This window comes from Pithys albifrons, chromosome Z (genome assembly GCF_047495875.1).
Source record: "Pithys albifrons albifrons isolate INPA30051 chromosome Z, PitAlb_v1, whole genome shotgun sequence".
Lineage (NCBI taxonomy): Eukaryota > Metazoa > Chordata > Aves > Passeriformes > Thamnophilidae > Pithys > Pithys albifrons.
In genome coordinates this window covers 27,328,956-27,342,631 of record NC_092497.1, presented here as the reverse complement: position 1 = coordinate 27,342,631, position 13,676 = coordinate 27,328,956, and the positions used below count along the sequence as shown (strand labels likewise).

General features: G+C 39.2%; 1 protein-coding gene across 5 annotated transcripts in view; it reads left to right on the top strand.

Annotated features, from left to right (window-relative positions):
- The window catches only part of ARHGEF28 (Rho guanine nucleotide exchange factor 28), an 81,149-nt gene extending 67,836 nt beyond the window's left edge, over window positions 1-13,313 (top strand). For 2 of the 5 annotated variants that reach the window (XM_071581020.1, XM_071581019.1), the window contains exon 27: window positions 13,014-13,313. In XM_071581020.1, coding sequence (XP_071437121.1) covers window positions 13,014-13,079 — 66 coding nt within the window. In that variant the 3' untranslated portion in view covers window positions 13,080-13,313. Of the gene's footprint in view, window positions 1-1,207; window positions 1,321-13,013 lie in introns of those variants that run through there. The other 3 variants (XM_071581024.1, XM_071581022.1, XM_071581025.1) reach the window with 3 other exon arrangements.
- Window positions 13,314-13,676: the final 363 nt, after the last annotated feature.

The following is a 13,676-nucleotide window of genomic DNA, read 5'->3' as shown; positions in this document are numbered from 1 at the left end:
TGCACATACGTGTGAAGAAAAATAGGGAGCAGAGCAGGCTTGACATTTTTTACCTCTTCATGATCAAGGCTCAAATGACCCCATTTCTGGATTTGTTTGTATCTGGTGTTACCATGCCATGGGAGGGATTCCAAGGTTCCTCCCCTTCCTGGAGAGTCCTTATTTGAGAGGGAATAATGAAAATTTAACCCTCCTGGGATAATAGCAGAGGTCGGTCAGGCCAAGATTACAGTGAAAAGTATTGCAGCCTGTCCATCACAGAATTTTCTCATCACTGTACATGAGGATACACATTTCCTTGTTATGCAGCTTGTTTTTATGATAAAATTACTTTGAAGAAATACAGATGTAGAAAAGCTAACTACTAAGATGTAGTTTCTAAGGGCCTGAAGTGCTGCAGAATGCTGACTAAGGATGAAACCCAACCGTAGTTCTGTCACTCAGCTTTTTAAGCTGTACACAAATCATCACAAAAGTCTTCATTGCTCAATGCTGGAAAACAAGTACCTGATTCTCTGCATTTGTGGAAGAAAATTGTAAAGATAGCAAATGAAGATCCATGTGAAATAATGCTTGGGTGCAAGTATTCTCTCCACATCACATCTAAAGGATTGAGACAAGAACAGAGTAGGTAGTTTGTGCAAATAAGCACAGTTAACTTGATAGGAAAAGGGAAACAGTTATGCATCAGAATGCAAGTGCCAGCCATGTAGACTTTTGACTGGGTTTGCTCAGTTGATTCTTTTGCATCTCTTAAATAAAGGCTTGCAAATAAAGTTCTGTGTAATAATGAAAACTGTATTAATTTTACAGTTGTATTATTATTACTAAAAAAGGTACTGATTATGTGCTGTATGTTTCCCTGCAGCCCAACTTTGACCTCATTTATGCCTTTCTATTATTTTGTATGTTCAGTAAAGTATGGCTATACTCTTTTAATGATGATGATGATTATTGTTATTGTAAAAATAGTGACAGTGAACATCCTTTGTGTGACAGTGCACAGACTTGAACAGATTTCATTAAACTTGTGTAAGGCACCTCTCACCAGGCTGTAGTATAACCTGTAGTCAAGTGGTGTATTCCTTTCTAGACAAATGCAGCAAACTAGAAAATTATCTAATGAAAAATTCAGAATTCTCTCTTTGTGATGGCACAGGCATGGCAGAAGATGCATTGTCACATGTCCTTCTCTTGTGTGTTACAGATATGAACACATCATAGACCCAGAGTGCCCAAACAAACATTCCAAACTGGGGATCCATCCAGTCATCACAGGTAGATGCACTGCTGCTGAACCATCAGCCTGAGAGCCTGCAGGACACAGAAAGTGAAGGCAGAGTAGAGGAGAAGATTGTTTACCTCTGATGGCTTGTTTTCTAATCTCAGTAGCACTTTGGAAATATAACCATGTTTGCTTTTCTAAATATCTATAGATGCTTTCTGTATCACCAACTGGCTTTAAGCATAGTATTTAGTATTAAATGTATTTTCCCCCTCGAGAAATACAGCAATTAAGTTATTTTGAAGCCTTTGTTATATAATCTTTAATATATGACATGATTTCAAATGCTTTGTAAGAAGCAATGGGTAACAGGGGAAACACAGTATTTTGCAATTGCAAAGAAGCCACCAAGAACTGTGAAAGCTAGTATTGATTTTCTCAGGAGCCCTCTTTTTAAAAGGACAAGCTAAGAGAGATGAGCTGGCTAATTGAGATTTGAGGGTGTTTATCAGTAACCTTCTAACAGTTGTAGTATGAGCAGACAGAAACGTCAGAATGATGGCTGTAGTCTTCACTGAAATGTGCCATGCTCTCTTAACTGTTGGACCATTTTCTTTATCCCTTGGCTCAGGAACTGCTCAACAGAGGATGGTTTTAATGGTCTCAACATAATTGCATAACTGTAAGTGTTTGTTCATGTCCCAAAGGCTATCAGCACTTTGGTATTAGTGCCAGTTGCTGTGCACATATGCAGTACATCAGTTTGTTTCTGTATTATACCTCATTTCAGTAAGTGCCCTTAGGCATTAAAAACTACCAGATGAAACCATCTCACTCATCAAAGGAAAAGAAAGTGGGGAAATATAGGCTTCTAGTTAAGTGAACCCTTCTGAAACTCCACTGCTATCCCACGTAGGATCCAGCTAGCTTTCTGTTTTAAGGTTCATGGGTTTGTCTGTGTGTTAGGCAATGGGAAACCAGGACCTGTTTCATGTCTTTTTCTCTTTCAGAAATATTTCTGTACTTCTGTCAAATTGAATAAATGTTCTGTGCATTTCTGCAAAACTGTAACTTCAACTCATTGTAAGATCCTCCAAAGAAATAAGAAAACAGGAGGAAAATGAAAAAATAAATAATATCTAAGCTTTGTTTGCATTCAGCTCTGCTGCAAATATATCTGTCTTGGTCCAGGACAGCCAAAGCTGTGCTCCATGTATCTCTGCTTGTAAAACAAGGATATGCCTATTGCCGCTTAGTGTGGCTGATGGGATTGACATAAGCACAGCAGGGATGTGGCTGCACAGATCCTGAATCAGAGTTGCCTCACATCTACCCTGCCTGTGGAGCAGAGAAGTGCAGGATTGCTCCTGCTCATTTGTCTGGGTAAACCCCATGTGTCATACGGTTTCCATTTTACCCTAACTCTTGAGCTGTGCAAAATCTTTTGAAGGGAGCAGAGATTTTAGATGGTGTGTGTTTGTCAGCAAGGGTTTCCTGATGCAAAAGATTCACTCCCAGAGATGGGTGTGTTATGGAGAATACTCAAAAGCAGAGCTTTCTGAACTGCATCTTATTGGAGTAGCAGATTGGCTGTTCAGTTGGTATCTTGGGTGAACAATTGAGTGCCTGATTTTCTTGATGAGCAGGACCTGATGGTAACAATTGGTGTGCTGGTGTCATCAGGCAAAGATTGACTCTGTAGATCTATTTTCCAGCGTCTGTGTCCAACTGCCAAGAGTCCTGCTAACCTGACTGCACTCTTGCATCTCCTAATACATCTCCTTATAAGAGAAAAAAACCTTTTAGAGTTCCTAGAGTTGTTTTACCTTCTTTACTTTTCACTATTAGACTAAAATTGAAATGTGGATCCAACTTCTCTTAAGGGTCCTGCAGTAAGGACAGTCCATGGCCTTTCTATTTTACCAGTCAGCAATGAATTCAGGGTTGCCATCTGAACAGTTTTTTGGCAAATTTCTAGCCAGACCAAGTTCTTCGGATGCTGTATGTCCCAGGATTTGTACATTGCCCAGGGACCTGTGAGAAATTGGGAAAAAATGAGTCGTTTTCTCCACGGTTATTCTCTCTGCATTTTATTATGCCTTGGCTGAAACATCTCGTACTGGTTACTGTCAAATCCAAGCTGCTGGATGGATAGCTGCTGTCCCAGTCTGGTGTGGGAATTACTGAGTAAGCATCTTGCCACTGGGAGAGGAAGAGAGGGTACTGCTTCTCTCATCAGTTTTAATTGAAGGGCTGGGAGTTGAAAAGCAGCTGGCCAGGCCTTCAGCTGTTGTGCAAATCTTTAAGTCCCCTAGCATCAGGCAGTATCTTATTTTGCTCACCTGTGTTTACAGTAAAGCTTCTAGTGCTTGAGGAAGGCAAAGGCAGGAAATGGGTGGTCTCTAGATTTAGGTATTTTAATTGTAGAAAATGCTTAAAGTATAGGCCAGTGTGGTCTCGGCAGGTGCTCTTTATAACAACATGTATTATGCACCACTGAACTCTGTCCATTATTTAGGCATTTCTTAATACTTAGCAGAATTCAAATGCAGCCCCAGTGAGACTCTACCATTTTAGCAGGCTGTGCTTTCAGTTATTATGAGGCCTATATTAACGCTCTTTCTTCTTTGTTATTTAGAAAAATATATTCAGAAATTCTCTTCACCTTTTTTACATTATTTTGAAGTGGGCTTATTTGTTTTTTACTCATCCCATATATTGTGTTTTCTTTTTGCTATGCGTTTCAAGGCATCTTGCCTGTGAAAGCTCAGAGTCTAATTTAGTAATTCGTTACAGTGCTTAAATTAAAGGAGCAGTTCCGGGGCTACAAATACCTATGGCACTGGAATGAGCTTTCTCTTTGTTTTTTTCTTCTTTTTTATCTTTTTTCTTTCCATCTATTAACAAAAGAAGGATTTCTTTACTGTAATACCTAGACTTTTTCCATTGTTGTTGCTAGTAAAGCAGTCATATCAAACAACTTTGAGATATTTTTGAGGCAAACTGGCAACAAATCTTTTTTCAGCAAGTCTATAATAATGAGAAAGAAGGAACTTATGAAGGGCTAGAGTTAGAGTGGGCTGAATCCAGAATCCTAGATTTATGTATTCAGTCATTAGTAGAATGGAGTTTTGTATTCAGTCATTTGTAGAATGAGGCCAGAATAGAGCAAATGCTTCATTTGAAATTGCTGTTTGAGTATTAAGGTAAACAGCACGGCTGCATTTTTAAGAGTTTTTTCACACAGGTCATCCATGTTATTTTCAAATTATTAAATTAAATATAGATTAAGCTCTTAGCAAAACTTCCCAAAGGTTGTTTACTGAAGTGATTGAAAAATACCTGTTAATGTTTTTCATGTAAGGAAAATGAATCATTTTGTTTAGAGTGTCCTGTTTGCTACATTAATTTATATGCCACCCATTTAGGTTAAAAAAGTAAGATTTTCACTGCTTCTTAATCAAGTAGGTGCAAACTCTGTAGTAATGTTCCATATTTCTGCTAAAAACATTTGTGTTTTCTTGACGATATTCATTCAAAGAAAAGCAAAGAGGCTGAGCTGTGGTAAGTAGCATGTGCAGCTTGCTCTGACTGAATTTTGAACACAATGGAGAGTTGCAAATGAGGCAGTTTTCCTTACGTGTTTGATGACAAATGGGGAAATAGCAAGACTGCTTTGATACCTTCCAATGAATATTCTACTTGAAAAGAATTCCAACCCCAAATTCTTCCCATCCAAAGCCTTCACTGTGCCCAGTTTATATTACAGAAGTAGAAACATTAGCATTAGCATTAGCATACTGAAACAGGCTGGATCTCTGCTCTTTCTTTTGGAATTGCAATTGATTTGTGCCATTTTGCCAAGGTAAATGGATATGTTTGTTGTTTTCTCATCCTTAGCAAAGGCTTGTATGTAGAAGCACTGCAAAAGTACCTGTGAATATTCTTGATAATCATAAGGACATCTACATGTGAACCTCCAAAAAGGTTTTTCTGTCTCACTGCCAGGTTTTGAGATAGGACTGTGAAGATGGCCTGAATTCAATAGCTTGAATTTTGCAGAAAGGCTCCCTTTGGCAGGCTAATGTCAAGCAGAGTGTTTAATTTCTTCAAAATAAAGGAAAAATCTCAAAGAATAGCCTTCTTGGCATCAGTCTAAAATATTGTCATCAATACAACCCTTTGCTGTGCATCAGAGAGTAGACCACTAGTCTTGTATCAGGAGGTCAAAGACTAAGCAGATTGTGGGAGAAGTTGCAAGGGTTTTGTGAGCCTTTTGTGGTAATGAAATGATCCAGGTACCTCATCTGGGAATGTAATTGTTTTTCACTGGCATGCAGAGCAGTGTTGGCAGTAGCTGTACACATGTCAACAGTTGGCTCCCAAATTTTCAGAGAGCTATGTTTCTTATCCCATTGATCACCTGTGCAGAAGCTTTTTCCTCTTCACTTGCTCAGGCTCAGATCAGGATGTTCTCACCCCTTATATAGAAGGCCTCTGCCATAGGAAGGTCTGCAGCACCCACTAAATTCTAGTTTGAGTCTTGAAAAATCCTGGGTAGAGACAAGGAGAAAAGAAACATTAGAAGGCGCTCTGGGTGTAGAGAAGGCAGGAGTGTCCCCTGCCATGACAGGTTTCTAAGCTCCTTCCTGGAACAATCTTCTTTATTCAGTGAAAAAAAGTCAGTATTTATCACACCATTTATTGTTCGTTTGACTGATAATCTTGAGAACTGGTTAGATGCCACATATTTTATTCCAGTGCCAGACAGAGTAAGGATCAGATATTTACAAAGGGGACAGTGAAGCATGCAAGTTGAAACAAAGAATTTCTCTAATGGAGACTGCTTAACAGATCCTAGGGAACTTTCTTACCGGATTTGTATAAAACTGTCAAAACATGACTACAGGAGCTATGCAGAGGCATGAACCTTCTGCTCACCCGGGTTATTACTACTGCTAACAAAAAAGCCCTGCATGGATAAACAATCACATGAACTGAAGATGGCTTGTCGAGCATGAGTCCCTGTCTCTCCTATGCAAGTAAACAAACAGTACGTTTGCATTCCCTGTATCCAGCTCATTGAAGATGCTGAGGCCAAGCTGTAGACCTACTTGTGCTTCTTTTGAGTAGTGTAAGAAAAGCAAAAAGTTGGTGTTGCTTCTGGTTAGAGTAAGTAATGCCTCACCTGAAATTAAAATTTTCCTCATTTCCTACATGTACACAGTTGTCCCAGCATTCCTGAATGAATGCTACAACAAGCCATTACAGGTCAACTATAAACTTAAAGCAAGGCCAATCCAGATACAAAGCAGTCAAGAGGACAAAATAATAGTGCTGACTGAACATCTCCTGCTTCCAGTCAGTGGAGGGTAACCATTCTTATTCTCTGGCACCTTTCTCCAGCTTTTAATTAAGGAGCTGGGTTTCAGGGTGACATACTCAAGTTCTTAGTGAAAAGGAAAGTATTAGGGATGAAATTACCTCTGCTGATATTGTTTTCCGTTGCAGATTTCCACATGACCAGATGTGGTCTGATTTTGAGCTTGTGTTCAGGCCACCAGATCAAGTGACAAGGTGACACAAACTTCATGAAGTTATCTCCCAGTGCCTAATCCTTGAGTACTATCAAAACAGCTTGTAACTGAGTGAAGACTGGACAGTGTCAATGCTGCAGGTGAAGTTAGAATTTTGAGGATCCAAAGCTAACGTGTGACCTTCTTTGAAGCACTCTTCAGGTTAATCATTTGCTTTGAGATCTGGCAGTGCTCCTGGATGCCCTGTGAACAGAAAAATCTGGCACATAGCTATATTTGTGAGTAAGGTTTTCTTTCTTCTTTGAGATGGTTTGAAAGCCTGGGAAGCCTGTTCTAGTGACCAAACACCCTCTGGGTGAAGAGTCTTTTTCTAATGTCTAACTCAGGCTTCCTCTGAGACAACTTCAGGCCATTCCCTTGGGACCTCTCACTGGTCACCACAGAGAAGAGATTAGTGCCTGCTCCTCCTTTTCCCCTCATGAGGTGAAACTTGAGGTTACAGGAGACAGCTTGATTGTGGCTGATCCACAGATGATGGGAAGTAAATTCCCTCACAAACTCCAGGTGCTTGCTAATGTTGCAGGCAAGCAACAAGGCTTATTCCTCCTGAAGAGAAACAATGGCTGCTGAGGGAAGGGTTCCAGCTCTGGGACTGATACTTGGCCATCAGCTGAACAATGTTGGCAGCCTGGTAATCTGGAAGGACCAAGCCATTCAGTGTCACTGAAGCTGATGCCTCAGGTCATGCTGGGAGCTGGCTGTATGTCAACCCTGTTGTGCCACACAGCAGAGTGATGGGGCACTGGATCAGTCAGGTCACCCCTCTATCTAGTTCTCATCCCTTCAGTGCCTATCTTGAGGTTGAATGGTTGTGTGCAGGTTGCAGCCTTGGGAAACCTCTCTTGGCATATAAAATAAATGCTGAGTGCTGAAGGATATTTCACACAAAGTAGTTACTGACAGGAGGTATAGTGCATCAGCTGTTTTACTGGAAATCACAGTTTGCACAGCAGAAGTAGTTCAATTTCTATTTCTGACTCCAGATGTTTTCATTTAACTTATAGCATAATTCTTCAAAGAGAACAGGATAACAGCTTTTGAGGACAAGATATGAGCACTGAATGGGACCACCAAAAAGAGGGGAAGTGGTTTAATTTTTTGGTAAATGGTTGGTTACTTTTGCTTGTCCTGGAGGCAGGAATGTGTTGGAGTCTCACAAACCAAAACCCCCATGAGATTGCTGAGATTCCAACAGGCTTCTCAAGTATACTGATCACGAGTAATAGAACATGGTTTGCAATCATCAAACTCAAAATATTCTTCCTTCTGGGAACACCTGAACAACTGAAATACAACAGAATACAATCCTTCCATCCATAATTTCAATTAAATATAACTCAGCTAGTGCTTAGCACTTAATTTCATGGTTGCCTTCTGATAAGCAGAAACATTTCCCTAAACATTGCTCATATGTTTCCAGTCTATTATTTCCGCCATTTCTGCCAGCTCTTCCGGGGTGATTACAGAGATGGGCCTGAACATAAAAGAGTTCTGAAGGATGTCAGATATTTCGAACAGGCAGACCTGCATCCAAGTTTGAAAGACTCAGACAAAATGATTCACTTCTACACAATGTTTTTCAAAGTCAAATTATGAGCTGTCAGACAAAGGAAAAGAGACTTAAAAATAAGTGATTGGGGAAATAAACAGCAGAAGAAATAGTGGGAACTGCTTTTTTGTACAGTGTTCATGGAGTCACTGATGAAAAAAATCATATAGACATTCTGTGAAGTTGCATTATTATAAAGTAATGTGTTATTAATTGTTAACTTGGATTTAGATTATAATTACATTACTAGATAGCTCTAGTAATAAAAGTAAAGCTGAATGTGAACTTCTGGGTTTAATATGGTGCAAGATTTCACAGTCAGGTAGCAGGAAGGCTGTTCATGAATTGAGAATCCACAGCTGGCAGAGGAATAGAGTGTGATTACACTGTCTGGTCCTGCCAGAGCAGCTAAACTCTCTTGGAGAGAATCTTGCCTCTCTGTGTCCATTGCTATACCATTGCTCCCCCAGTACAAAACCATGATGTTCTAGAACTTTTCTCCTCAGGGATGGAGCTGTAAGTGTGTAGGAGCTGGCCCACAAATGTGGCCCATGGTGGTGAGAATGGTTTCCCTATGCTGTCAGCAGTGCCCACCTCTATGCTACAACTGGTATTTTATACTGTATTTCAGAGGATTTATGCAGTACACATATCACACAGTCAGCTTCTCATGTATTTGACACTCTTTGTTATGTTGTCATATGAAGAAAATGAAGTACTGCCTTCTGAAATCCAACAACTCTGTGAAGATTCAAAATTAATTCAAATTTTTGCAAAGCAACAATGGTCAAATATGGTTATAATAATTAATACATGTGTTGTTTAATCTTCAAAACAAGCTTTACCTTTAGAGGTCCATAATTTACTCAGTAAATATTGTTCCTCTTACTTCAAAAGGAAGCAATAATTAGATTATCCCTGAACTCAGATTAACATTTAATTTTTGCATACTTCCAGACCAACATAGTTATCTGCATGCAACAGCAAAATAATTCTTTTTAACTCTGTATGTATGTTGTCAGCATTTAAAGTTGTAATTTAATATCCAGAGGAAAGATATGGCAGTGTATGAGATGTAAACACTGAGAGGATTTCCAAGTCAATGTGCCCTCCATCAACTTGTCACTGGTGCTCAGTCACAGCCTGAAGCTGCAACTGCCTGCTTCCCACCCCCTGTGCTATCCAAATCCCTACTTAAGTCAATTGTCATAGGAGTTTTCTTGAAGGTGTTTTGGTTGGTTCAGTTTGTTTTGTCTTGTTTTGTTTTGGTGGGGGTTTTTTGTTATTTTTTTGTTTTATTTTGTTTTTTAACAGATAATTTTGTGCTTACAGGATGCTGACTGGTGGGTGTGATCCTGGAGCCACGCAGCACCCTGCTCTAGTCTCACTAAGGGAACCTGGCCTAGGGGCACAGAGGTCCTCTGCTGGCCCCTTCCCACAGCTGTCCCTGGTTCTATCTAAGCAGCTTTCCAGAGTTATGCTGACTATGGGAAAGGCTGGCTTGGCAAGGTGTTGCTCCTGACCTTTGCCCATCAGGACTGCCTTCATGGGGGCAGATGGAGCTTTTGATTCCTGGAAGGGGATCCTGTCACCATCAGAGTGGAGGAACGCAATCCAGTGCCCCCTTCAATGTAGGTAGATTCAAATGAAAACCGAGACTGGGGATCCCTTGCCCACCGAACAACTGAAATGACCAGTTCTTCCCTGCTCCAGCCTCCATTAACATTTAAACGATGAGGATCACACCTTGCCAAAACATGTGTTAGAGCCTAAGCTGACAAGATAGCAGAACTAGTGAGATACAAAAAACACCAAGGAAATTCTTTACACTTTTTTACTTTATGAAGCCTGAAAGTTTGTTTTAAACATAAAATAGTGGTAATGGACTTCTTTCCAGGCTTTGAAAAAGAGCATGTCTGCTTTAGTGTGACTTAGCTTGAACACCATTATGCATTTTAATGAGGTAATATGTGAAGAGGGGTCAAGTAGAGCAAGGACCCATTCTATTTCCATCAGCACTGACACTACATTGTCAACATGGAACTGGTTCTGCAACTGTAATTTGAATAAAATATGTAGTGTAAGATGCTTTATTGAATATTCCAAATCAGGGTAGTCTGTTGAGCATTGTTGCCATAGGGACTGTGTGAAGGTTGGATTAATTAAGGCCTGAGCAGACGCTGTGGAGTATGTAGTGTCATTGCGCTTTCTGCTTGTAATTAACATGCATGTGTATCAGGTGCGAAACAAGGGAAGAGAGAGATACCCACCTTAATTTTTGTGAGACATCTTTTCAGCTACAATGAATTTTTGGTATATGAAAAGTGATGCCTCTACACATGCTAAAAAGACAGATAAAAAAGAAAACAGAGACATTTAAAATCAGCATCTACCTGGCTAATTATGTTTAATATGAGAATGCCAAAGACTCAAACTTCCTTCCATATTCCTTCAAAATTTAGGAATTCAAAAGTTCATCATTCATAGTTCACCTATGAAATAGATTAAAGAATATCATTTAATGGTGACTAGAAAGCTCAAATTTATCATAGCTTTGAGGGGCATTTATATACAAACACTATTATATGCATGCCAGGAGAGAGGCAATAGCTTATTACATGAGCGTGTATGTAAGTTTAGGTCTCCTTACTGTTTTACTGAAGTCTGTTGGGTATTGTTGAGCACAAAGGAAGAAGTGAAATATCATATCAAATCCCTTTCCTCTCCCTGTGGTCAATAAGTATTTGCTCTGTTGCTATAGCAGGGCTTAAAAACTTTAAGACCGTGTTAAATCTTTTCTGTTTTGTCTAATGGTGAAAGAGTAGTGCCCAGTTCTCTACCAGTGCTTCAGCATGTGCTCGGAGCTTCATAGGGAAGGTTTTTTGGGCATAAGGGACCACATATGGGAGCAGCATCCTCCAAAGAGTGAGGAGGATATGGTGTTGGAAATCTGCTCTTTCACTGCCACTTCTGTTCTCCCTCCATCTTTGTGTGAGGTGGTGGACAGTCCCAATTTTTCAAAGTCTCATTCAAAAACAAGAGGAAGGGAAAAAGTTCATAAGCTATTCCATAAAAAAAAGATTATATGAACATTTGAGCCCTCAGAAAGTGCGAATATATTGCTTCAGAGCAGCCACAGTTGTTGTGTGACTGCCTGGCTTCACTGGGATCACAGCTTCTTGAAAAAGAAATGCAAAAATTATTTATAGTATTTTCTATGAGTATTCAATTGAAAAGAAATCAACTTCTTAAAACTGTTCACATTTTCTAAAGTGGAGACAAAGTCATCACAGTGTTTCCAAGTGAAATTTTGCAGAAGCCCAGGAGCTCCATGTTTTAAGAGGACAAGTGTCCAGCATTTCTTGATTAGAAAATGAGTTCCTACCATTCATAGTAGCCTGACAAAATTAGACATTTTCATCCAAATAGTTAGAGTCTACTGCTCATATAGTTATCAGGGACTTGAAATACTTTTTTTCTTTTTTTTTTTAATAGAATTATTTATGGTGTAAAACTCTCTGAATTGCCTGTGTGCCTGTGAAATGGAAAGTGATGGATGTTTTTTTTCAAATTGTGAGAAATAACAGCCAGTCTAATGAATTATGAAGTATGTCTCTTTCCCAGGTACTCAGTCCTCTCTGTCTCTCTAATTTGCCTGCTAAATCTGCTACATTTTTCACTTGTTTCTTAATATTCAAAGATAATCTTGTAGGCTCTCTTGGGAAATGTGGCTTTCCTAGGGTTATGGAAATAATTAGAAAAGATTGCAGCCTGCTTTTTAGTGAGTCTGGATTTATTTCTGTTCTTTTTGCTAATGAAAGACTTGCTTGTTCTTACTTTGATTTAGAAAACTTTTTTTTTTCTCCCAGAAAGAAAAGTACAGTCTAATCTACAAAGTGAAAAAATAAATCTCTGAGAGAAAGTTGAAAAATCCACAGAAATTACTGGATGGTTTTGATCAAATGAACTTGCTTAAATTAAACATAGACAAGCTTTTAAACAGACAGGACTGGACTAGACTGGAGGTATTGGCATAGTTACCATGTTACTAGGAAAGCCAGAAAACAAATGAACCATCTAGTAAGAATGTCACCATATTTGTGATGAAATTCAAGTGAATTTAGTTCAAGTGAATTTACACTTGTCTCTGCCCTACTTCTGAACCTTTAAGCAAATGAAACCTGTACCATCTTTGTATGTACATGTAGGCTTATCTCTTTAGGTGCATAGAACAGTTTCACAAGAGCATACTTTCCTGCTCCAAATTTTCTTTATATGAATAGTTTCTGAACACATGTACTGTTACCACCTTCTTGATTTCAATGACAGTTGTAGATAAATGTCTAAGTACCTTTTTGCCCTGGTCCCTGCTCCTTGACTCTGGGGTTTTGTATGTTTTTGGCTGATGTTACAGATATTTGCTATCTCTTCCGTGAACAACTAGTTTTCCCTTTCATTAGTAATACACAGTGGGATGTTAGGTTTTTATAACATTTACCTGAAAGCCTTCCTACAATTCTTTATTAGATCACCCTTCCCTCCTGGCCTTCAAATTAATCTGTATTTTCCCTGCAGTCCTTATTTTTCTGTCTTAATGAAATAGTAACTGAATGATAACTCTCAAAATGGTCTGTATTTGAAGGTTCTTGGAATATGCCTACTGTGGGAAACTGACCAGACTATGAGGTATGGAAAGAGCAAGCTCTGATGTGGACCCCCGAGGAGGACAGCACTGGGAAGCAGAGCAGATCTGAGCAGCTACATACATGAGAGACTTCTTGTTGGAGTTTTAAAATTACGTGTTTTACTTGTTCCGGTTTTTAGTTCAAGTTTTCTGTATCACCTCTCCCTGCATTCTTGGAATACTTTTGCTTAAGATATCCTTCTTGGACTGAAGAATATGAGCCTCAGCTACACACCTAAGGGAACCAAGGGTCTGAAACACAATAAACATGAGTTCACAGTGTTTCATAGAATAAAATCTTGGCTAATAGAATTTACTGCTGAAAACCTGGGATCTTAAAAGGTATTTTTGCACAAAAGCTATGATACATAGTCAAAGGAATTTGGGTCTCTTTTTCTTTTTTATTTAATCTGACTAATTATTTTCAAAACAGGGTGTTGAATGTCGAACTCTTTACTTACACCAATGTTTAGTTTGAAGTTATATAGGGTTTTCTCTAAGCTTTTCAAGAAATCTATTGAAACAAAGGGGAAGAGTCGCATTGGCTTTAATTGGTCCCATACAAACACCCTTGTGAGTGTTTGGCAAAATGTCAGTCAGACATGCAGTTGTCCCTTTATC